At 45.4% G+C, this 25,527-nt stretch overlaps 1 protein-coding gene across 1 annotated transcript; it reads left to right on the forward strand.

The window, feature by feature from the left end:
• The first annotated feature begins 2,750 nt into the window (after positions 1 to 2,750).
• Positions 2,751 to 25,127, forward strand: LOC125552758 (F-box/kelch-repeat protein At1g55270). Its single transcript, XM_048716428.2, has 2 exons — positions 2,751 to 3,107; positions 23,174 to 25,127. Exons 1-2 carry the CDS (start codon positions 3,105 to 3,107, stop codon positions 24,422 to 24,424), a joined length of 1,254 nt encoding a protein of 417 aa, XP_048572385.1. The 5' UTR covers positions 2,751 to 3,104; the 3' UTR covers positions 24,425 to 25,127.
• Positions 25,128 to 25,527: the final 400 nt, after the last annotated feature.

Consider the following 25,527-nt stretch of genomic DNA (forward strand, 5'->3'; position numbering starts at 1 on the left):
AGGGTACGTACCAGTAGCTATGTGTTTGATCTCTCTCTCTCTCTCATGTTCTTGAGGTGATACGATCTTAATGTATCGCGAGCTTTGCTATTATAGTTGGATCTTATGATGTTTCCCCCCTCTACTCTCTTATAATGGATTGAGTTTCCCCTTTGAAGTTATCTTATCGGATTGAGTCTTTAAAGATTTGAGAACACTTGATGAATGTCTTGTCGTGCGTATCTGTGGTGACAATGGGATATCACGTGATTCACTTGATGTATGTTTTGGTGATCAACTTGCGGGTTCTGCCCATGAACCTATGCATAGGGGTTGGCACACGTTTTCGTCATGATTCTCCTGTAGAAACTTTGGGACACTCTTTGAGGTTCTATGTGTTGGTTTGAATAGATGAATCTGAGATTGTGTGATGCATATCGTATAATCATACCCACGGATACTTGAGGTGACATTGGAGTATCTAGGTGATATTAGGGTTTTGGTTGATTTGTGTCTTAAGGTGTTATTCTAGTATGAACTCTAGGGCTGTTTGTGACACTTATAGGAATAGCCCAACGGATTGATTGGAAAGAATAACTTTGAGGTGGTTTCGTACTCTACCATAATCTCTTCGTTTGTTCTCCGTTATTAGTGACTTTGGAGTGACTCTTTGTTGCATGTTGAGGGATAGTTATATGATCCAATTATGTTATTATTGTTGAGAGGACTTGCACTAGTGAAAGTATGAACCCTAGGCCTTGTTTCCTAGCATTGCAATACTGTTTGTGCTCACTTTTATCATTAGCTACCTTGCCGTTTTTATATTTTCAGATTACAAAAACCTTTATCTACCATCCATATACCACTTGTATCACCATCTCTTCGCCAAACTAGTGCACCTATACAATTTACCATTGTATTGGGTGTGTTGGGGACACAAGAGACTTTTTGTTATTTGGTTGCAGGGTTGCTTGAGAGAGACCATCTTCATCCTACGCCTCCTACGGATTGATAAACCTTAGGTCATTCACTTGAGGAAAATTTGCTACTGTCCTACAAACCTCTGCACTTGGAGGCCCAACAACGTCTACAAGAAGAAGGTTGTGTAGTAGACATCACCCGTGTCTACCCCCGACAGGTCTCGACACTTTCAGGACTCCTAGTGCCGTGGAAAAAAATCATATTAAATCCTGATGATTTTTTGACATATGTAGATATTGATTTTCTAAGAAGTCAAAAACATGCAAAAAATAAGAACCACTCTGGGCACTTAATTAGTACATTAGTCCGGAAAAATAATATAAAATGTTATAAAAATATTCAAAAGTGATAATATAATAACATAAAACAATCAAAAAAATATATAAATATGCTTGGGACGTATCAGCAAGTGTTTCTTCTTTCGTCCTTCTAACACGTACAAAAATGGAACGATAAAGCCTCGCAAGATACACATGACCACAGTGTGCAAACAACAACACAAAAGACTGTCAAGAACCTAGCGTTGAAGGCCAATGACCGACAGACGTGTTTGAAGAAGATACTGGTGCTGCATCAGTACCACATCAGCAACGTCGAGGACAGTGGCGGAGCTATGTGTGCTCCTGGGGGTGCTGTGCCCCCCTCAGCCTAAGCAAAAAGTGTGAAGGAATTTTTTTAGAGGGTTTAGATGAGTATAAATTTAGTATTTGGCCCCCTCAGGTCTGCCAGTTTTACCATTTGCCCCCCTAGACTTTCTTCCTAGCTCCGCCAGTCGTCGAGGACAAGAAGGAGGGGGAACTAGTCACTTGTAAGATCTTCTACAGGATGGTGGAGTCCATGAAAGGTCAATAAGAAAGCATTAGTATAATGTGTAAATATATGCTACCTTTATAATCCATATAGTTGCCCTACACAAAAATCTACCCGATGTACCCGAAATTGAATCGACATCCTTGCTCGAAACAACGCTCTACAAAGGACCTGCCTGGGCTCTGCGGCCCCGTCCCTACACAAGAAATATCCAAAGCAATAGCACGGTGCCCAGGACGCACCTCCAGGCAAACCATTCTCTGGCTCCTAAGCCGTTGCTCCGAGGACCGACCATGACTGCATCGGCCCAATGGGTCACATTATCCTTCTTTCTCAGCTATATTTGGTTTTGCGTCATGGGCGTAATGGTTCATCGAGTAGCGAATAGAGAAAACAAAGGAGCAAGGAGAGTAGCGACAAGCTAGGTCGAGGTGAAGGGTGTTGTGGTATTTTGAGCATAAAATGGATCCCGAATCAGGAAAAGGGTGGCGGGTATCACTTAATTAGAATCTTTTTTGAACACAATATAGAGACAGACATTCATACATACACGTATACATACACCCCTATGAACGCATGCATGCATACTTCTATCTTTATGAACACCTCCGAAAAATTGAACCGACAAAATATTTTGATATCTTCGAAGTCATCACAGACGCCTTCATAGTCGACGGAAACGTCTTCTCCCACCGAACAAACATCGCCAGAAGCGTGAAATGGGGTTCAGAAATAATCTAGCCAAAAGTTTCGACTTCTTTTTGGTTACCGCTTATTTCCCCTGGTAGAAGCTCAAACAATTTGATTTTCTTTGACCTTTTGTCTACTTCTTCTGTTTGACTAATCACACATAGCAGCTAGTACAAGTCAACACAGCATAAATCTCATCTAGAAAAACACACAGCATAAATCTAGTGTTAAAAAACCGTAAACTAAATCTAAAGTGTGATATTGTTCGTGGGGGGAGCTAATTTATTCTCTCGATCAGTTGGGAGCCGCTGACCATCTCCGGAAAAAACATGTGTCAGCGCCAACACTAGCCCCCGGTAGAACTTGGGAGCTTGCCCTGTCCGAGCGCCTCCCCGTGTGGCCGCGCCTTCTCCCGGTCGGCGACGCCTCCCTGCTTCCCCTCTAGCTCCGCGTCCCTCAGCCGACTCTCCAGCGACGGCCACCTCCCTCCGACGAGACGCCCGGCCACCCCGTCCTCCCTCAGCACCAGATCCACGGTCAACGCGGCTTCCTTGCGCGTTCCCACGGCCCCCGGCAGATCTACGCGGGCGGCGGCCCTCTCTGTCGGTGGCTGCCCCCCCGCTACCCGACGGCCCTCCTTAGCCATGGTGAGCTCCTTGTCCTCTCTTTCTTACCATGGCCGCTGAATTTGGGCAGCAACTGGGTTGGTTACTACGCCAAAGTGGGAGTAAAATCCCCCTTTGAACGCTAGGTTTTGCTGTAGGATGAAGAACTTGGTAGATTTGAGATTGTGACTCCGCTTTTGAACGCTTGCTTTCATATTATCACAATGCTTATGGGTTATGGCAAGCCATCATATGGAAAATGTAAGGTGCATTTTCCACGTTTCCAGCTTTAGCGATCTTGTGTAAGGTGCATTTTCTATGTTTCCAGCTCTTGTTATTTCGGTTTGGCACAAACATTTACAGAATAAGATTAGATGTTACATATACTAGTGTATAAGACTATGCCCCTGTGTCCAATGGCGGAGGACGATATTTTATTTTTGAGGTGGGGCGGACTCTAAAACAAAAAAAATCGATGCAGATTCAAAGTAGTCTCCATACACACTAACAGTGCACACTAATCCCTAAATTGTTTTGTGGAACATGCGATTCACAACATTAAAATGCCACCAATCACTACACTGCAGACTGCAAGCTATTTTGAAATGCTACTAAAATTCAGAAAAATATAACTCTGCCCCTTTGCTTCTGCTAGCCGCTTCCCCTTTGGTTCGTGGCGTGAGTTGCTTTCTGGGGCTGGCTTTTTTTTTTGAGGGGCTGGCTGCCTGGCTCAATCGGTTCGTGGCGCACTGGCCTGGTGCGGCACTGGTGGTTGGGCAGTGGGGCTGACCAGTGTGCGTCGCTGGGTGCTGGCTAAGGCCCAAGTAGCTGGCTGCATGGCCCAATTAGACAAAATGACTAGTGCTTTGATGTTTTCTAGTGCTCTTTTCCATCGAACGTTAGCTAGCCAGCCACAACAAACCATGTATCACTCGGTCTAGGCTGAGTAATGCGTTTCCGAAGGAGAATGTTGTAGTAGCCGACCGGCTAGGGTTTGATCGTTCATGCCATGTTTGTTCGTTCAGGAGATTGGAGGCTGCGCTAGAGTGACGAGGGTGTGAGTTGGCATTGGGTTGGGAGAGAAGAGGTCCACTGGGTTTTATAACCAAGCAAACCTCTTTTGTTCAGTTTGAGTTAAGTTGGATATGTAAGTATTGGTTCCCACAGAATTGAAGACCACAAAGAAGATCTGCACTTGTAATTTGCTTCAAAACCATTAAATGGTAATACCACAATAGACACTCAAAAGATGATTGACGAATCAAATAATTAATAGCTTAATGATTTGAATGAAAGCAATGGTTCACACAGAATTCAAGACACCCCCAAAGTTGTAGTATCAATGTAGGAGCTATGGTTTTTAATTTGTTTACAAACCTGTTTACATTCATTAGATGTTAATACCGTAATAGATACTTGAAAGAAGATAAATATATTATATCAGATTAGGAGGTTAACAGCAGAAAGCAGAAGTCCTCACACCTTTGCAAAGCGCTTTGGTTTTAAGGGGAGGTAACGACCCTCGCATGTGCTCTCCAGCCGGGATTCCTCGGTAAGGATCGTTCTCTGGGTCACAGGGCAGGGCACTGTATTCTGTTCGGTTTAGTATGAGTAATGTGTTTCGGAAGGAGAACACTGTAGTAGCCGACCGACTAGGGATAGTTCATGCCATGTTTGTTTGTTCAGGAGTTCGGAGGCTGCGCTTGATTGACGAGGGTTTGAGTTCGCATTGGGTTAGGAGAGTGGGGGGGGGGGGGGTACATTGTTTTTTTTAGCCGAGCAAACCTCTTTTGTTTGAATTAAGTTGGATATGTAATTATTGGTTCACAGAGAATGAAGGCTACAAGGAAGATCTGCACTTCTAATTTGCTTCCAAATTTGTATATGCTCATTAAATGGTAACACAGTAGACACTAATACCGTTAAATGGTATTGACACAATAGACACTCCAAAGAAGGTTGGCGAATTAAATAATTAATACCTTCATATTTCGAAGAAAAGCAATGTTCACACATAATCCAGGAACCCCCACCCCGGTTGAGTCAATGTAGGAGCTTCTAATCTTTTACTTCGTTTACGAACCTGCACATTGTCATTATATGGTAGCACTTGTAATTTGCTTCCAAATCAGTATATGCTCATTAAATATTAATACCACAATAGAAACTAGAATGCAGGAGCTTCTAATCTTTTAATTTGTTTACAAACATGCATATATTCATCAATGTTCAAAAAAATCGGTAAGCGTAAGCGAATTGCAATGCCACAACTCAGAGCATTGAGCGCTTAAGCGTAGCGTAACCGCAATTAACTGTTTTTTTTTATAAATTCGTTAGAATCTAGCTCCTTTTGAATAATATGCACATGAAAAATAGGAAACATATCATAGGTAATTGAAATAGTATCTAAAATAGAAGTTCACACAATAGCTCAAACACATGTCCAACAGTAGCAAGCATCATCTCCGACTCCATACTAGACAAATTCCTCTTAAGTGCCTGTGCTATTCCTAAGTAAACAACCAACAACTAATGTTTTTAAGGCGGTAGGGCGAGGCAAGGCGCTGGGGGGGAGGGGGGGGGGGGAGGGCGGTGTCCTCACCGCCTAAGCGCTATGGTATAAGTCAAGGCGACGCCTTAGAGGGTTCTAAGCAGCAGAATTGAGTAGAATTTGGTAGCGGGAGGAGGTAAAACCAATGCTGTCCTGAAGAGAAGCCGAGGAGGATCTGCCGGAGAGGAGGGGAGAAGCTGCAGGAGAGGAGGGGGAGTAGGATCTGTTAGAGATGATGGGGAGTATCCGCCTGAGAGGAGGGGGACAAGCTGCGGGAGAGGTGGGAGCGGATTGGATCTGCAGCTCCAGCCGCCACCAAAGGTCCAGGTGGGGGAAAACTGGTTCGATCTCTCCGATTCCCCTGTTCATAACTGTTGGCGCGCGAGAGCCTTTGGTCCTCTCCCTTCGTTCCCGCCCAAGACTTTATTTCCCGCCTGAAGCCCCTGCCCGAGGCATCCAGATATGCCTAAGGCAGGCAGATTGGAGCCTAGGCGGACGACTTGGACGCCCTATGACCTAAGTCAGACACCTGAAGCATGTGTCTAAGGAAAGGCCGATGACTTGTGACCTGGGAGCGTCTGACGCCTAAGCATCGCCTAGGCGATGCCTTAGGGACGCCTTAAAACAATGCCAACAATTGTTGCTGGAATTAACCGATGACTAAATGTCTAAATGGGAGGAGCAATTGAGTAAGAGAGAACAAGAGAGAGCAGAGGAGGAAGAGGAGCACTTCTACACAAGAGAAGAGGGAGAGGAGGAGGGGAGGAAGAATTGAAGAACAAAAGAGGAGGAGAGGAGAGGAAGGAATCGGTCGGTCCTCACCTGAACTGATTGGTGTAGACGTCGAGGAGGACCAGGGAGCCTTGCGACTCGGAGTTGCCGCTGGCTGCCGAGGAGGAAAGCAGCTGCCAGTGTAATCAGACAGGGGCAACTGCGGCCGCAACAACCTCTCCTTTCCTGGCTTCCGTTCGTTCTAACCCTAGCCGAACTTGCCAATTTTGGCCTAGCCCTTTATACCCCTCCTTTTCCCTCCTGCCTGACTGACCCCAATGCTTTTCCCCTAGCATAATAGCGTGCAACACACTCGGCTTGCGGTTAGTGCTAAATTGGCCGCTAAAGCAAGCTTAATTTAGCTCAATGCTAAATTATGTGCTTATGGTAGAGGCGAGGCGTTAGGCCATTACTTAGTGCTTAAGCACGATTAAGCGCCTACTTAGTGCTTAAGCACGATTAAGCGCCGCCTAATAACGCTTTCTTGAGCATTGACAGTCATTAAATGGTAATACTGTAATCGATACTAGAAAGAAGATAGGCAAATTCTATGAGCTTGGGAGGTTTAAAACTTTTATTTTTTGTAGACATCCATTGGCTAAATGGTAATACCACAATAAAAATGGAAACAATATTGGCAATTTAATTGTAGTTTAATATTTCAAATAAAAGCAATTCCAGTAAGGAGAAGTCCTCACACCTTTGCAAAGCACTTTGGTTTTAAGGGGAGGTAACGATCCTCTCACGTGCTCTGTAGCCAGGATCCTTCGGTAAGGATCGTTCTTTGGGTGGCAGGGCAGGACACTGTATTCTACTCGGTTTAGGCTAAGTAATGTGTTTCCGAAGGAGAACGTTGTAGTAGCCGACCGACTAGGGTTTGATAGTTCAGTCCATGTTTGTTGGTTCAGGAGTTCCGAGGCTGCGCTTGATTGACGAGGGTTTGAGTTCGCATTGGGTCGGAAGAGGGGAGGTAGAATGGGTTTTATAGCCGAGCAAACCTCTTTTGTTTGAATTGAGTTAAGTTGGATATTTAATTATTGGTTCACAGAGAACGAAGACTACAAAGAAGATTTGCACTTCTAATTTGCTTCCAAACCTGTATACACTCATGAAATGGTAACACAATAGACACTAATAGCGTTAAATGGTATTAACACAATAGACACCCCAAAGAAGGTTGGCGAATTAAATAATTAATACCTTGAGATTTCGAATAAAAGCAATGGTTCACACATAATTCAGGAACTCCCACCCTGGTTGTAGTATAAATGTAGGAGCTTCTAATCTTTTAGTTTGTTTACAAACCTGCATATTGTCATTAAATGTAGCACCTGTAATTTGCTTGCAAATCAGTATATGCTAAATAAATGTTACTACCACAATAGTAAGTAGAATGTAGGAGCTTCTAATCTTTGAATTTGTTTATGAACATGTATATATTCATCAGTGTTCAAAAAGTCGGTAAGGGTAAGCGAATTGGAATGCCACAACTCAGAGCATTGAGCGCTTAAGCATAGTTTAACCGCAATTAAGTGTTTTTTTTATAAATTCCTTAGAATCTAGCTCCTTCTGAATAATATGCACAGGAAAATAGGAAACATAGTTTAGGTAATTGAAATAGTATCTAAAATAGAAGTTCACACCATAGCAAAAACACATGATGTTCAGACAGTAGGAGCAACATTACTAGCATCATCTCCTGACTCCATACTAGACAAAATCCTCTTGAGTGCCTTTCCTATTTCTAAATAAACAACCAACAACCAATGCTTTTATGCCGGTAAGGCGAGGTAAGTCGCTGGGGGGGGGGGGGGGCGCTCACCGCTTAAGTGGCAAGTTGATGCCTTGAGGGTTCTAAGTAGTAGAATAGAGTAGAATTTGGTAGTGGGAGGAGGTAAAACCAATGCTTTCTTGGAGAGGAGCTGAGGAGGATCTTCCGAAGAGGAGGGCGAGGAGGTTTTGCTGGAGAGGAGGGGGAGAATCCGCCTGAGAGGGGGAGAAGCTACGTGAGAGGAGGTGGGGGCGGATTGGATCTGCAGCTCCAGCCTTCACCAAAGGTCCAGGTGGGGGAAAACTGGTTCAATCTCTCTGATTCCCCCTGTTTGTAACTGTTGGCATGCGAGATCCTCTTGTTCCCACCCAAGACTTTGTTTCCCACTTGAAGCCCCTACCCCTGCCCCTGCCTGATGCATCCAGATTTGCCTAAGGCGGGCAGATTGGCGCCTAGGTGGACGACCTATGACCTAAGGCGGACGCCTTAAGCATGTGGCTAAGGCAAGGCCGACGCCTTGTGACCTAGGAACGCCTTGACGCCTAAGCGTCGCCTAGGTGACGCCTTAAAAACAATGCCAACAACTATTGCTGGAATTAGCAAATGATTAAATGTCTAAATGAGAGGAACTGAGTAAGTGAGAACAAGAGAGAGCAGAGGAGGAAGAGGAGCACTTTTGCATAAGAGGAGAGGGAGAGGAGACGAACAATTGAGAATAGAAGAGGAGGGGAGAGGAAGGAATCGATTGGTCCTCATTTGGACTAATAGGTGTAGTCGTCGAGGAGGAAGACCAGGGAGCCTTGCTTCTCGGAGTTGCCGCCGGCTGTCGAGGACGAAAGCAGCTGCTGGTGGAATCAGACAGGGGCAACCGGCGCTGCAACAACGTCTCCTTTCCCAATATCCTTCCGTTCTAACCCTAGCCGAACATGCCAATTTTGGCCTAGCCCTTTATACCCACCTTTCCCTCCTGCCTGACTGACCCCATTGCTTCCCCCTAGCCTAATAGCGTGCAACGTACTCATCTTGCGGTTAATGGTAAAATCGGCCGGTAAAGCACGCTATGGGCGAAGCGAGGCGTTAGGCCATACTCAAGCGCGATTAAGCGCCGCCTGATAACGCTTTCTTGAACATTTACAGTCATTAAATGGTAATACCGTAATCGATACTATGAAGAAGATTGGCAAATTCTATGGGCTTAGGAGGTTTAAAACTTCTATTTTTTGCAGACATTCATTGACTAAATGGTAATATCGCAATAAAAATGGAAAGAATATTGGCAATTTAGTTTTTAATATTTCAAATAAAATCAATTGCAGTAAGGAGAAGTCCTCACACCTTTGCAAATGCTTTGGTTTTAAGGGGAGGTAACGACCCTCGCACGTGCTCTGTAGCCGGGATCCCTCGGTAAGGATCGTTCTTTGGGTGGCAGGGCAGGGCACTGTATTCTACTCGGTTTAGGCTAAGTAATGTGTTTCCGAAGGAGAACGTTGTAGTAGCCGACCGACTAGGGTTTGATAGTTCAGTCCATGTTTGTTGGTTCAGGAGTTCCGAGGCTGCGCTTGATTGACGAGCGTTTGAGTTGGCATTGGGTCGGGAGAGGGGTGGTACAATGGGTTTTTATAGCCGAGCAAACCTCTTTTGTTTGACACTAATGGCGTTAAATGGTATTAACACAATAGACACCCCAAAGAAGGTTGCGATGGAGTGATGAGGGTGAGAGTTGGCACTGTGTTGGGCGAGAGGAGGTCCAATGGGATTTTATAGCCGAGCAAACTTCTTTTGTTTGGATCGAGTTAAGTTGGTTATGTAAGTATTGGTTTACACATAATTGAAGATGACAAAGATCAACACTTGTAATTTACTTCCAAACCTGTATACGCTCATTTAATGGTAATAACATAATAGACACTAGAAAGAAGGTTGGCGAATGAAAAAAATTAGAAAAAAGTCCATTTTACTACCCTCAACAAAGTGACCGGTTCACATAACCCCCTGATTATTTTTTCAGTTCCCTTAACCCCCTAATCTATTCAGTACCGTTCAAAATTCCTCTCTGATGGGTTTGCTCAGATTGTTTGCTGACATGGACGTGGTCAAAGCGGTATTTGACCAGCTAGTGGGTCCCTGGAAACCACGTCACAATTTTGAGCCTTGTTTTTCTTCCACACCGAGCTCTGAGCTGCTTCTTCCACGGCCACCGCTTGTCTCCTCGTGGCCTGAAAATACCCCAAGGCCATCTAGCTTGTCCCTAAGTCCCGCCTCGTTCCCCTGTACCTCCACGTCAAGGGGATCGGCTAGAGTGTCCCCTAGAGCGTCGCCCCTGAGCTCCCTCCCTCGCATCCGACCACTGTTCTCTGCACTAAATTGGGCGTCGGCAAGACGCCCGAGGACTCTCTACTCAACGCTTCCGGTCCGCGGCACACTAGCCAGGATCCTAGACATCACCACGGTGAGCGCCGCTACGTCCTGTGCCTGCTGCACGTCGTCGTGCTCCGGCCAACGCCTTGGTCGCCCATGGCCGCGCTCACCTACCTCCCATGCCTCTTCTACAGCGCAGTGAAGACACTCCGGCCAGCGCCTCAGTTGTTCGCGCCGCGCTCACCGACCTCCCCTACATCTTCTACAGAGCAGTAAAATGAATTGCAGTGGGCAGCAGAGCTTGGCCACGATGTGCGAGGTCCTCGGAGATGCGCAGCTCAAAATGGAAGGGTTGTACTTCAGGGGAGCACCACGTTGCTCGGGAAACAAAGGAGAAGAAGTAGGGGTCGCCAGAGGAAGAGATCGAGGCAGCGGGTTCTCCGTACGCCGCGGGGGTGCTCCTCCGAGGCATGGCGTTAGTGCGAGCGCTTGGTGCGGCGGCAGGAGATGGACCGTGTGCTCGGTTGCGTCAGGTTGGTGTCGTTGGTCAGCTCCTCGCCCTCGTCGTGTTCTATGGCGCATGGTCTTCTGACCCAGGCCGATGCCCGTTTTTTGCATGGCAGAGGAGATGATGTTGTCCTCCATCCCAAGCTAGACGACGAGATGCGCGCCATAGCGTGGCCTTGTGGAGATTGGATGGGCGGCTAGGCGAGAGGGAAGACAGAGACCGGCACGCTGCGCGGGGGGAAGGAGATGCGGTCAGGTGGCGGAGCTCTGAGGAGTCGCCGGCTAACGGCGGGGTCAAGGAGCCCCAACCTGACAAGGGTGCCCCATTGGTCAAATACCGCTTTGACTACCTTCACGTCAGCAAAACAAATGAGCAAACCCAGCTAAGATGTTTTGTGAATGGTATAGGATAAATCAGGGGGTTAAGGGAGCAGAAAAAATGGTCAGGGTGTTATGTGAACCAGCCACTTTGTTGAGGGGAGGAAAATGGACTTTTTTCAAAAAATTAATAGCTTAACATTTCGAATAAAAGCAATGGTTCACACAAAATTGAAGACCCCCCCCCCCTCGCCCAGTTGTAGTATCAATGTAGGAGCTTCTAATCTTTTGATTTCTTTAGAAACCTGTATACGTTCATTAAGTGGTAATACCACAATGGATAGTAAGAAGACCGGCAAATTGATTGCTTAATATTTTGAAGAATAAAAGCAATTGTTCACACAAAATTCAAGCCTCCCTTGCCAACCCCTGTTCTCCTCCCAAAAAAGGAACCACTCTTAGACTAAACGTCAGGCACATTTGGACGCGGGTTACTATTGGTTTTAGATCAAGTCCTTTTGTATCTATTTTGGGGTTTTGTTAGAGAGAGGTTGTGAGAGTTCCTCAACTCCTTGAGGTACAATTGGGTGAATCAATTGGAGATTTTGCTTAATCTTGGCATGGCTTAAGTGCACAGAGATAAGGTGAATCCAATTGCCATTGCAACTCCTATGGTCAGATTACTGGTGACGTCCGATCTTTGTTTAGCCTCACCATTGTTTTTGAGTCGAACGACTAGTCAACGAGTCGCAACTGGCAGGTCGACACAACATGTCGACTTGACTAGTTGGCTGAGTTGAGCGACTCAATCGACTATTTGCTTAAGCGGCAAGTTGATGCCTTGAGGGTTCTAAGTAGTAGAATAGAGTAGAATTTGGTAGTGGGAGGAGGTAAAACCAATGCTTTCCTGGAGAGGAGGAGCTGAGGAGGATCTTCCGAAGAGGAGGGCGAGGAGGTTTTGCTGGAGAGGAGGGGGAGAATCCGCCTGAGAGGGGGAGAAGCTGCGTGAGAGGAGGTGGGGGCGGATTGGATCTAGAGCTCCAGCCTTCACCAAAGGTCCAGGTGGGGGAAAACTGGTTCAATCTCTCTGATTCCCCTTGTTTGTAACTGTTGGCACGCGAGGTCCTCTTGTTCCCACCTGAAACCCCTACCCCTGCCCCTGCCTGATGCATCCAGATTTGCCTAAGGCGGGCAGATTGGCGCCTAGGTGGACGACCTATGACCTAAGGCGGACGCCTTAAGCATGTGGCTAAGGCAAAAGGCCGACGCCTTGTGACCTGGGAACGCCTTGACGCCTAAGCGTCGCCTAGGTGATGCCTTAAAAACAATGCAACAACTATTGCTGGAATTAGCAAATGACTAAATGCCTAAATGAGAGGAACTGAGTAAGCGAGAACAAGAGAGAGCAGAGGAGGAAGAGGAGCACTTCTGCATAAGAGGAGAGGGAGAGGAGACGAACAATTGAGAATAGAAGAGGAGGGGAGAGGAAGGAATCGATCGGTCCTCACTTGAACTAATAGGTGTAGTCGTCGAGGAGGAAGACCAGGGAGCCTTGCTTCTCGGAGTTGCCGCCGGCTGTCAAGGACGAAAGCAGCTGCTGGTGGAATCAGATAGGGGCAACCGGCGCTGCAACAACGTCTCCTTCCCCAATATCCTTCCGTTTTAACCCTAGCCGAACATGCCAATTTTGGCCTAGCCCTTTATACCCACCTTTCCCTCCCGCCTGACTGACCCCATTGCTTCCCCCTAGTCTAATAGCGTGCAACGTACTCATCTTGCGGTTAGTGGTAAATCGGCCGGTAAAGCACGCTATGGGCGAAGCGAGGCGTTAGGCCATACTCAAGCGGGATTAAGCGCCGCCTAATAACGCTTTCTTGAACATAGAATTTAAGCCCCTCCTTCCCAACCCCTGTTCTCCTTCCAAAACCGGAACCACTCTTAGACTAAACCTCATGCACATTTGGCCGCGGGGATTACTACTGGTTTCAGATCAAATCCTTCTGTATCTATTTTGGAGTTTTGTTATAGAGAGGTTGTGAGAGTTCCTCCACTCATTGAGGTATAATTGGGTGGATCGATCGGAGATTTTGCTTAATCTTGACATGGATTAAGCGCACAGAGAGAAAGTGAATCCACTTGCCAGTATAACTCCTATGGTCAGATTACTGGTGAGGTCCGATCTTTGTTTAGCCTCACCACTGTTTTTGAGTCGAACGACTAGTCGATGAGTCGCAACTGGCAGGTCGACACAACATGTTGACTTGACTAGTTGGCTGAGTCGAGCGACTCAATCGACTAGTCGTGGTTTTCGAGTCGAACAAGTCAAATTGCCCCCACCTGTCATATATTTTTTCTATTTGCTTGCCCAAACCCCCTGGAAACCTGGCTCGCCCAGTGCCCCCCTCCCCTGCCCGAACTTCTCCTGCAACCGTCTCTCTTGGCCGTCGCTGACGCCCCACAATCCTGCCGGCCAGTGCCAGCGCAAGCTGGTCTGCTCCTCCGTTGGTTGCTGTTGATGGTGGTCTGCTCCTCCCCTGGTTGCTGCGGTTGCTGGTCTTCTCCTCCCCTGGTTGTCGCCGGCTACTGCAGGTCTGTCCTCCCCTGGTAACTCATGCCGACTAGTCAACCATGAGTCTTGACTATCCCCCCTAGCCCCCCCCCCTCCCACACCCCCCCAGTAAGGATCGTTCTCTCGCTGGTGTGTTTCCAAGGAGAACACTGTAGTAGTGGCTGGCTAGGTTTCGTTTGTTCAGGATTTTGGAGGCTGCGATGGAGTTATGAGGGCGAGAGTGGGCATTGTGTTGGGAAAGGGTAGGTCCAATGGAATTTTATAGCCGAGCAAACCTCTTTTATTTGGATCGAGTTAAGCTGGATATGTAAATATTGGTTTACACAGAATTGAAGACTACAACGAAGATCCACACTTGTAAATTGCTTCAAACATGTATACACTCATTAAATGGTAATAACACAATAGACACTAGAAAGAAGGTTGGAGAATGAAATAATAATAGCTTAAAGTTTTGAATAAAAGCAATGGTTCACACAAAATTGAAGACCCACCCCCTCGCCCAGTTGTAGTATCAATGATGGAGCTTCTAATCCTTTGATTTGTTAAAAAACTTGTATACATTCATTAAGTGGTAATACCACAATTGATAGTAAGAAGAAGATCGGCAAATTGATTGCTTACTATTTTGATGAATAAAGCGATTGTTCACATAGAATTCAAGGCCCCCCACCCTTCCAACCCCTGTTCTCCTCACAAAACAGGAACCACTCTTAGACTAAACCTCAGGCACATTTGGCCATGGGTTACTACTAGTTTCAGATCAAGTCCTTCTGTATCTACTTTGGAGTTTTGTTAGACAAAGGTTGTGAGAGTTCCTCCACCCCTTGACGTATAATTGGGTGGATCGATAGGAGATTTTGCTTAATCTTGACATGGATTAAGCGCACAGAGAGAAAGTGAATCCACTTGCCAGTGTAACTCGTATGCTCAGATTACTCGTGAGATCCGATCTTTTCTTAGCCTCAACACTGTTTTTTAGTCGAACAACTAGTCGACGAGTCGCAACTGGCAGGCCGACTCAACATGTCGACTAGACTACTTGGCTGAGTCGAGCAACTCAATCGACCTGTCGTGGTTTTGAGTCGACGAGTCAAATTGGCCCCACCTGTAATTTGTTTCTTCTATTTGCTTGCCCAATCTCCCCTGGAAACCTAGATCGCTCAACCCCCGCGCCCCCGACCTAAACTTCTCCTGTGACCCTCTCTCTTGGTCGGCGCAGCTGCCCCACAATCCTGCCGGCCGGCGCCGTCGCAAGCTGGTCTGCTCCTCCCCTGGTTTCTGTTTATGCTGGTCTGCTCCTCCCCTGGTTGCTACGACTGCTAGTCTACTCCATTGATTGCCGCCCGCTGCTGCAGGTCTGCTCCTCCCCTGGCAACTCACGTCGACTAGTCGACCATGAATATTGACTAGTCCCCCCCCCCCTAAGTAAGGATCATTCTTTGGGTGGTGTGTTTTTGAAGGAGAACACTGTAGTAGCCGGCTGGCTAGGGTTCGTTTGTCCAGGATTATGAAGGATGCGATGGAGTGATGAGGGCATTGTGTTGGGAGTTGGGAGGTCCAATGGAATTTTAAAGCCGAGCAAACCTCTTGTTTGGATCGAGGTAAGCTGGATATGTAAGTATTGGTTTACACACAATTGAAGATTACAAAGAAGATCCACACTTATAATTTGCTTCCAAACTGTATACGCTCATTCAATGGGAATAACGCAATAGACACTAGAAAGAAGGTTGGTGAATGAAATTATTCATAGCTTAACATTTTGAATACCCTAGTTGTAAACATGTATACGTTCATTAAGTGGTAATACCACAATGGATAGTAAGAAGAAGACCGGGAAATTCATTGCTTAGTATTTTGATGAAAAAAAGCAACTATTCGCACAGAATTCATGCCCCCCTCGGAACCCCCGTTCTCCTCCCAAAATAGGAACCACTCTTAGACTAAACCTCATGCACATTTAGCCACGGGTTACTACTGGTTTCAGATCAAATCCTTCTGTATCTATTTTGGGGTTTTGTTATAGAGAGCTTGTGAGAGTTCCTCCATTCCTTGAGGTACAATTGGGTGGATCGATCGGAGATTTTGCTTAATCTTGACATGGATTAAGCGCACAGAGAGAAAGTGAATCCACTTGTGAGTGTAACTCGTATGCTCAGATTACTAGTGAGGGTCGATCTTTGTTTAGCCTCAACACTATTTTTGAGTCGAACGACCAGTCGACATGTCGACTGACTAGTTGGCTGAGTCGAGCGAGTGTCGGACGAGTCAATTTGGCCCCAACTGTCATTTTTTTCCTATTTGCTTACCCAATCCCCCTGGAAACCTAGATCGCCAGTCCCCTCCCCCCTTTCGACCAAACTTCTCCCGCGACCCTCTCTCTTGGCCGGCGCCGCCGCCCCGCAATCCTACCGGCCGGCGTCGCCGCAAGTTGGTCTGCTCCTCCCTTGGTTGCTGCGGCTCCTCCCCTGGTTGCCGCCGGTTGCTGCAGGTCTGCTCCTACCCTGGTAACTCAGGTCGACTAGTCGATCATCCTTTGGGTGGCGTGTTTTTGAAGGAGAAAACTGTAGTAGCCGACTGGCCATGATTCGATTTTGCAGGAGTTTGGAGGCCGCGATGGAGTGATGAGGGCTTGAGTTGGCATTGTGTTCGGAGAGCGTAGGCCGAATGGAATTTTATAGTCGAGCAAACCTCTTTTGTTTGGATCGAGTTAAGCTGGATATGTAAGTACTGGTTTACACAGAATTGAAGATTACAAAGATGATCCACACTTGTAATTTGCTTCCAAACATGTATACACTCATTAAATGGTAATAACACAATAGACACTAGAGAGAAGGTTGGCGAATGAAAAAAATTAATAGCTTAACATTTTGAATAAAAGCAATGGTTCACACAAAATTGAAGACCCCCCCCCCTCGCCCAGTTGTAGTATCAATGTAGGAGCTTCTAATCCTTTGATTTGTTAAAAAACTTGTATACATTCATTAAGTGGCAATACCACAATGGATAGTAAGAAGACCGGCAAATTGATTGCTTAATCTTTTGACGAAGGAGAAGATGGGAAAACTTTGTTTTTGCCACTCTAGTTTTTGCCTACTTTGCTTATGCCACTCCCGAATAGAGCAATTGTTCACATAGAATTCAAGCCCCTCCTTCCCAACCCCTGTTCTCCTTCCAAAACAGGAACCACTCTTAGAGTAAACCTCATGCACATTTGGCCGTGGGGGTTACTACTGGTTTCAGATCAAATCCTTCTGTATCTATTTTGGCGTTTTGTTATAGAGGTTGTGAGAGTTCCTCCACTCCTTGAGGTATAATTGGGTGGATCGATCGGAGATTTTGCTTAATCTTGACATGGATTAAGCGCACAGAGAGAAAGTGAATCCACTTGCCAGTATAACTCGTATGCTCAGATTACTTGTGAGGGCCGATCTTTGTTTAGCCTCAACACTGTTTTTGAGTCGAACGACCAGTCACGACTAGTCGACGAGTTGCAATTGGTAGGTTGACTCAACATGTCGACTTGACTAGTCGGCTGAGTTGAGCGACTCAATCGACTAGTCGTGGTTTTTGAGTCAAACGAGTCAAATTGACCCGACTTGTCATATTTTTTTCTATTTGCTTGCCCAATCCCCCTGGAGACCTAGATCGCCCAGTCCCCTCCCCCCTTCCAACCCAACTTCTCCCGTGACCCTCTCCAGGCCAGGGCCGCCGCCCCACAATCCTGCCGGCTGGCGCCGCTGCAGGCCGGTCTGCTCCTCCCCTGGTTGCCGCCAGCTGTTGCATGTGTGTTCCTCCCCTGGTAACTCATGTCGACTAGTCGACCATTAGTCTTGACTAGCCCCCCCACCCCCCAAGTAGGGATCGTTCTTTGGGTGGTGTGTTTTCGAAGGAGAACACTGTAGTAGCCGGCTGGCTAGGGTTTGTTTTTTTAGGTTTTTGGATGCTGCGATGGACTGATGAGGGTGAGAGTTGGCATTGTGTTGGGAGAGGTTAGGTCCAATGGAATTTTATAGTCGGGCAAACCTCTTTTGTTTGAATCGAGTTAAGCTTGATATATGTAAGTATTGGTTTACACAGAATTGAATATTACAACGATGATCCACACTTGTAATTTACTTCCATACCTGTATACGCTCATTAAATGGTAATAACACAATAGACACTAGAAAATAGGTTGGCGAATGAAAAAAATTAATAGCTTAACATTTTGAATAAAAGCAATGGTTCACACAAAATTGAAGACCCCCCTCCCTCGCTCAGTTGTAGTATCAATGTAGGAGCTTCTAATCCTTCGATTTGTTAAAAAACTTGTATACATTCATTAAGTGGTAATACCACAATGGATAGTAAGAAGAAGAATGACAAATTGATTGTTTAATCTTTTGATGAATAGAGCAATTGTTCACATAGAATTCAAGCCCCTCCTTCCCAACCCCTGTTCTCCTTCCAAAACAGGAACCACTCTTAGACTAAACCTCATGCACATTTGGCCGCGGGGATTACTACTGGTTTTAGATCAAATCCTTCTGTATCTATTTTGGCGTTTTGTTATAGAGAGGTTGTGAAAGTTCCTCCACTCCTTGAGGTATAATTGGGTGGATCGATCAGAGATTTTGCTTAATCTTGACATGGATTAAGCGCATAGAGAGAAAGTGAATCCACTTGCCAGTATAACTCGTATGCTCAGATTACTTGTGAGGGCCGATCTTTGTTTAGCCTCAGCACTGTTTTTGAGTCGAACGACCAGTCGTGACTACTCGACGAGTCGCAACTGGCAGGTCAACTCAACATGTCGACTTGACTAGTTGGCTGAGTTGAGCGGCTCAATCGACTTGTCGTGGGGTTTTGAGTCAAACGAGTCAAATTGGCCCCACCTGTCATATTTTTTTTCTATTTGCCCAATCCTCCCAGGAGACCTAGATCGCCCAGTCCCCTCCCCCCTTCCAACCAAACTTCTCCTGTGACCCTCTCTTGGCCAGTGCCGCCGCCCCACAATCCTGCCGGTTGGCGCCGCTGCAAGCTGGTCTGCTCCTCCCCTGGTTGCCGCCGACTGGTGCATGTGTGCTTCTCCCCTGGTAACTCATGTCGACTAGTCGACCATGAGTCTTGACTAGCCCCCCACCCCCAAGTAAGGATCGTACATTGGGTGGTGTGTTTCCGAAGGAGAACACTGCGGTAGCCGGCTGGCTAGGGTTCGTTTTTTCAGGAGTTTGGATGCTGCGATGGAGTGATGACGGCGAGAGTTGGCATTGTGTTGGGAGAGGTTAGGTCCAATGGAATTTTATAGTCGAGCAAACCTCCTCTTTTGTTTGGATCGAGTTAAGCTGGATATGTAAGTATTGGTTTACACAGAATTGAAGATTACAAAGGTGATCCACACTTGTAATTTGCTTCCAAACCTGTATACGCTCATTAAATGGTAATAACACAATAGACACTAGAAAGAAGGTTGGCGAATGAAAAAAAAATTAATAGCTTAACATTTTGAATAAAAGCAATGGTTCACACAAAATTGAAGACCCCCCCCTCGCCAAGTTGTAGTATCAATGTAGGAGCTTCTAATCCTTTGAATTGTTAAAAAACTTGTATACATTCATTAAGTGGTAATACCACAATGGATAGTAAGAAGAAGACGGGCAAATTGATTGCTTAACCTTTTGATGAATAGAGCAATTGTTCACATAGAATTCAAGCCCCTCCTTCCCAACCCCTGTTCTCCTTCCAAAACCGGAACCACTCTTAGACTAAACCTCATGCACATTTGGCCGCGGGGATTACTACTGGTTTCAGATCAAATCCTTCTGTATCTATTTTGGGGTTTTGTTATAGAGAGGCTGTGAGAGTACCTCCACTCATTGAGGTATAATTGGGTGGATCGATCGGAGATTTTGCTTAATCTTGACATGGATTAAGCGCACAGAGAAAGTGAATCCACTTGCCAGTATAACTCGTATGCTCAGATTACTTGTGAGGGCCGATCTTTGTTTAGCCTTAGCACTGTTTTTGAGTCGAACGACTAGTCACGACTAGTCGACGAGTCGCAACTGGCAGGTCGACTCAACATGTCGACTTGACTAGTTGGCTGAGTTGAGCGACTCAATCGACTAGTCGTGGTTTTTGAGTCGAACGAGTCAAATTGGCCCCACCTGTCATATTTTTTTTTCTATTTGCTTGCCCAATCCCCCTGGAGACCTAGATCGCCCAGTCCCCTCCCCCCTTCCAACCAAACTTCTCCTGTGACCCTCTCTTGGCCGGTGCCGCCGCCCCACAATCCTGCCGGCTGGCGCCGCTGAAAGCTGGTCTGCTCCTCCCTTGGTTGCCGCCGGCTGCTGCACGTGTGCTCCTCCCCTGGTAACTCATGTCGACCAGTCGACCATGAGTCTTGACTAGCCCCCCCACCCCCCAAGTAAGGATCGTTCTTTGGGTGGTGTGGTTTTGAAGGAGAACACTGTAGTAGCCGGTTGGCTAGGGTTCGTTTTTTCAGGAGTTTGGAGGCTGCGATGGAGTGATGAGGGCTAGAGTTGCCATTGTGTTGGGAGAGGTTAGGTCCAATGGAATTTTATAGTCGAGCAAACCTCTTTTGTTTGGATCGAGTTAAGTTGGATATGTAAGTATTGGTTTACACATAATTGAAGATTACAACGATGATCCACACTTGTAATTTGCTTCCAAACCTGTATACGCTCATTAAATGGTAATAACACAATGGACACTAGAAAGAAGGTTGGCGAATGAAAAAAAAATTAATAGCTTAAATTTTGAATAAATACAATGGTTCACACAAAATTGAAGACCACCACCCCCCCCGCGCCCCTTGCCCTGTTGTAGTGTCAATGTAGGAGCTTCTAATCCTTTGATTTGTTAAAAAACTTGTATACATTCATAAAGTGGTAATACCACGATGGATAGTAAGAAGAAGACCGGCAAATTGATTGCTTAATCTTTTAATGAATAGAGGAATTGTTCACATAGAATTCAAGCCCCTCCTTCCCAACCCCTGTTCTCCTTCCAAAACAGGAACCACTCTTAGACCCCCCCCCCCCCCCCCCCCCCCCCCCCCCCAAGTTGTAGTATCATTGTAGGAGCTTCTAATGCTTTGATTTTTTTACAAACCTGTATACGTTCATTAAGTGTTAATACCACAATGGAAGACTGGGAAATTGATTGCTCAATACCACAACCTGTATACGTTCATTAAGTGACTCAATCGACTAGTCATGGTTTTTGAGTCGAACGAGTCAAATTGGCCCCACCTGTCATATTGTTTTCTTATTAGCTTGCCCAATCCCCCCTGGAAACCTAGATCGCCCAGTCCACTCCCCCGCCCAAACCTCTCCTGCAACCCTCTCTCTTGGCCGGCGCCGCCGCAAGCTGGTCTGCTCCTCCCCTGGTTGCTGCTGCTGCTGGTCTGCTCCTCCCCTAGTTGCTGCGGCTGCCGGTCTGCTCCTCCCCTGGTTGCCGCCGGCTGCTGCAGGCCTGCTCCTCCCCTACCCCAGAACGACTTGTCGACTCATCGACTTGAAAACCTTGAGCCTCAAGCACTGCTCTTTCTCCAGGATTAATTCTTAGAAGTTGCCGTGTTCAGTTGGAAGTTATGATCTTGCAAATGATCCAGGATATTTTCTGCTTTTTATGTGTGTGTGATTTGGGTTTGAATCGGGGCCCTTAAGGTTTGTTTTTGGAGTTTGCGTTCAAATTATTGACGGGCAGACTGGTATCCTTTTCCTTTTTTGTTTTGGGAAATCATTTGGGTTACATTTTAGTGTTGCTTTAAGCTTAAAGATGATATGCAAGTGCCACTTTCTTGGTTAGAAACAGCCGCATTGCATGAGAATTTCGTATGTACATTGACTTAGGGTTATTCTCTGGAGTCGATGCTTTTGGTTCGAACTTATGATCTTACAATTGATCAAGGATATTTTTTTTGGCTTAGAGTTATTATCTTCCAAGGGTGCAGTCAAAATTATGTTCATTTTTGTTATTTCAGTTCGAATCTTGGTCCTCCGGGTTGTTTGTGATTTTGGGTTTCAAGGTAACTATGGAGGTGCTATTTTAGTGACATGTTAGTGTTGCTTTTAGCTTAGAGATATTGTGCAAGTTCCACTTCTTTGGTTTAAAAGAAAGAAACACTATTACATGGAAATCTTATATGAGCATTACACATTTGTGATAAAGAGACCGGTATACTTCTCTTTTTGTTTTGTGAAATTATTTGGGTTATAGTTAGTGTTGCTTTAAGCTTATAGATGATGTTTAAGTGCTATTTTCTCAGTCAGAAGCAGTATTACTTGAGAATTTTGTATGCATGTTGAGTTAGGATCATTGCTCTAGGTTTGGTTCATACTTATGGTCTTGCAACTGATTAAGGCATTTTTGGGCATAGAGTTTTTTTCTTCCAAGTGTGTGGTCAAAATTATGTTCATTTTTGTGATTTGAGTTTGGATATGGGCTTCTGGTTGTTTCTGGAGTCCGGAGTCAAGGTAGTAACCATGGAGGTGGCTGATCCTTTATTTCTGTGAAATTATTTTAATGGCATGTTAGTTTTGCTTTAATCTTAGAGATACTGTACAAGTGCTAATCCTTTGGTTAGTGACTTGGAAATATCATATGAGCAGTACACATAATTGTGGTAATTTCATCTCTTTTCTGCATGGTCTTCTTTGCATGGAATAGTTGTGTCTGATGCATTTATGTGTGGCTGAAGGAGCTTACCGAGTGTATCTTTATCAGTTAGGATCAGTGATCGCAGCGAAAGCCAAAACAAGCCTGTTCTAATTTTAGAATCCAGTTCAAACAGTAGGTGCTAAATGCTCCTGTACTAATGTAATTCGAGTGCTAATTCCTTTTTTTTTTATCATGTTTCTGTTTGTAAAATGTTCTATTTTTTCTTTGCTCATGCGGAGTTTCAATGGAAAAAGAATATTCCTGTGTTCTAAGTTCTAAGCCAAGTCACATTCACTTGATCTTGTATCCATAGGTTATTGCCGATTTTATTTCAATACAGATGACTGATCTGTTCCTTCTGTTTCATATGATAAACAACAATTAATGGTGAGTCTGAACATGGTCACTCTTCCGGTACCAAGTGTTATTTCGACGGATATTTTGCTAGTGGACAAGTTGTGTTTGTATCCTTGATAAATGATAATACATAGATAAAATGATAACTCCCTTTGGTTTTGTTTCATATACTTTTGTCATTCTACATTCAGATGAATAAAAGCATCTTATATGATTGGTCAATGTGTCTGCAGGTAGAATCTGTGTCCTGCTACTGCAGGGTAGATGGAGGCCTTAAAACTGTTGTCAATGCTAGAAAGTTCGTCCCTGGTGCTAGACTGTGCATGCAACCTGATGTCAAACCGAACAAGCGCAAGTCAAGGAGCTCACGCAAGGAGAGGTGCCGAACTCAGGCGCCACTTCTGCCTGGACTTCCTGATGACCTGGCTATTTCATGTCTGATACGGGTTCCTCGAGTGGAGCACCCTAATCTTCGTTTAGTCTGTAAAAGATGGAGCCGACTTTTATCTGGTAATTATTATTACTCACTGCGGAAGAAATTTGGCATGGCAGAAGAATGGGTTTATGTCTTCAAAAGGGATCGTGATCAGAAAATATCTTGGCATGCCTTTGACCCGGTGCACCAGCTCTGGAAGTCACTTCCTCCAGTACCGCCAGAGTATTCGGAAGCCGTGGGATTTGGTTGCGCTGTTCTCAGTGGCTGCTATTTGTACTTATTTGGTGGCAAAGACTCAGTGCGAGGTTCTATGAGGCGTGTTGTATTTTACAATACTCGGACAAACAAATGGCACCGGGCCCCAGATATGCTACGGAAGCGGCATTTCTTTGGTTTTTGTGTCATAAACAACTGCCTCTATGTTGCTGGTGGGGAGTGTGAAGGGATACAGAGAACTCTAAGGTCTGCAGAGGTTTACAATCCGAACAGGAATAGATGGTCTTGCATTACTGAAATGAGCATAGGAATGGTGCCTTTCATTGGAGTTGTATATGATGGCAAGTGGTTCCTAAAAGGATTTGATTCTCACCGGCAGATTGTGAGCGAGGTCTATCTGCCAACATCCAACATGTGGTCAACCACTGGTAATGAACTGGTTGCAGGCTTACGGAATCCAAGCATTTCATTTAACGGTCGTCTTTATTCAGTGGATTGTCGGGATGCCTGCAAGCTAAGAGTTTATGATGGGGACAAGGGATTGTGGACAAGGTTCATGGACAGTCGACGCCATCTGGGCAGCTCACGGTCTTTTGAAGCTGTGGCTTTGGTCTCACTGGATGGAAAGATCTGTGTTATCCGTAATAACATGGGCATCACCCTTGTTGATGTCTGTGACCCAACAACAGTTATTGAGATTGACAGTGCCCGCATGTGGGAGAGTTTTGCCCGGAAGGGCCAGCACAGGTCTTTCATGGCAAACTTGTGGGCAACAATTGCAGGGCGTCATTTAAAGACCCACATTATCCATTGCCAAGTGCTCCAAGTTTGAATGTGTCTGTCTGTCAAGTGGATACATGTTCAAATGTATTTAATTGTTGTCAGAAAGATAATCAGATTTTGAAAGAAAGCCCTTGATTAGAAGCTGAAATATGGATGCCAGTACGACGACAGTACCCCACGGGGGGGGGGGGGGGGGGGGGGGGAGGCATCATGTTACCGCATTGAACATCATCGATTGATTCCATTCCTACAAATTCTCTGAGGTGTCAACCAAGTTGCTTGATGTTTATCAAAGAGGGGGCCAGAGCAATGGTTGTCATCGTGAGACGAACAAGAACCTTCCGTAGCACCAATGGTGTATCCGGAAGCACCCGTGATCTTTCTGAGCTGACACTTTAGGATTTTGGTTAGCCGATGCTGCTGGCGATAGGCAGCAGAAATTGCACTTCACCCTCATGTCCATGGATGTGGTTTTATTCCTATTTGGCATATGTATTGTAGCAGCAGACTATATAGACTTGAAATGTAAGAAATGGAATAACAGTGTTTGGTTTGTGCCAAAACCAATGCTACCCCAAATTTGGCTAGCCAACGATTGGCAACAAGTTTGGCTTGATGATTTGGGCACAAACCAAATCACACCCTAATTCTATGTTTATGCTTTGGAATTCCTTCTTGGCTGGGAACTTTTGGCATCTGCAAGTGGATGCAATGTGGCTATATATTCTGAATGGAAAAGGTTGTCATAGATATTTCATGTATGAGTTGCAATCTTTGCAGTGATCAGCTGATGCAATTACTAATATCATGTATCCAAGGAATCTATGTTTGTTTTATTATTTACAAAAGATAGAATTGAAAGGGTGGAATAAAAGAAATTTTGGTTATGGAATGACCTGGGCCAGTGGTGCAGTGCATGGTATCCCTCCACTGATGAAGAGATGAGCCAGTAGAGTAATTCTCATTAGATGGATACAAATGGAAACATATGAGAATTTTTTTTTTGCGGATGGAAACATATGAGATTTGAGCTCACTGAAGTAATTTTCATTAGAAGAATCAAAATGGAAACATATGAGATTTGAGCTCAGTAAAATAATTTTCATTGGAAGAATCAAAATGGAAACATATGAGATTTGAGCTCAGTAAAAT

The sequence above is a fragment of the Triticum urartu genome, chromosome 4A (genome assembly GCF_056163025.1).
Source record: "Triticum urartu cultivar PI428250 chromosome 4A, HENAU_Tu73, whole genome shotgun sequence".
NCBI lineage: Eukaryota > Viridiplantae > Streptophyta > Magnoliopsida > Poales > Poaceae > Triticum > Triticum urartu.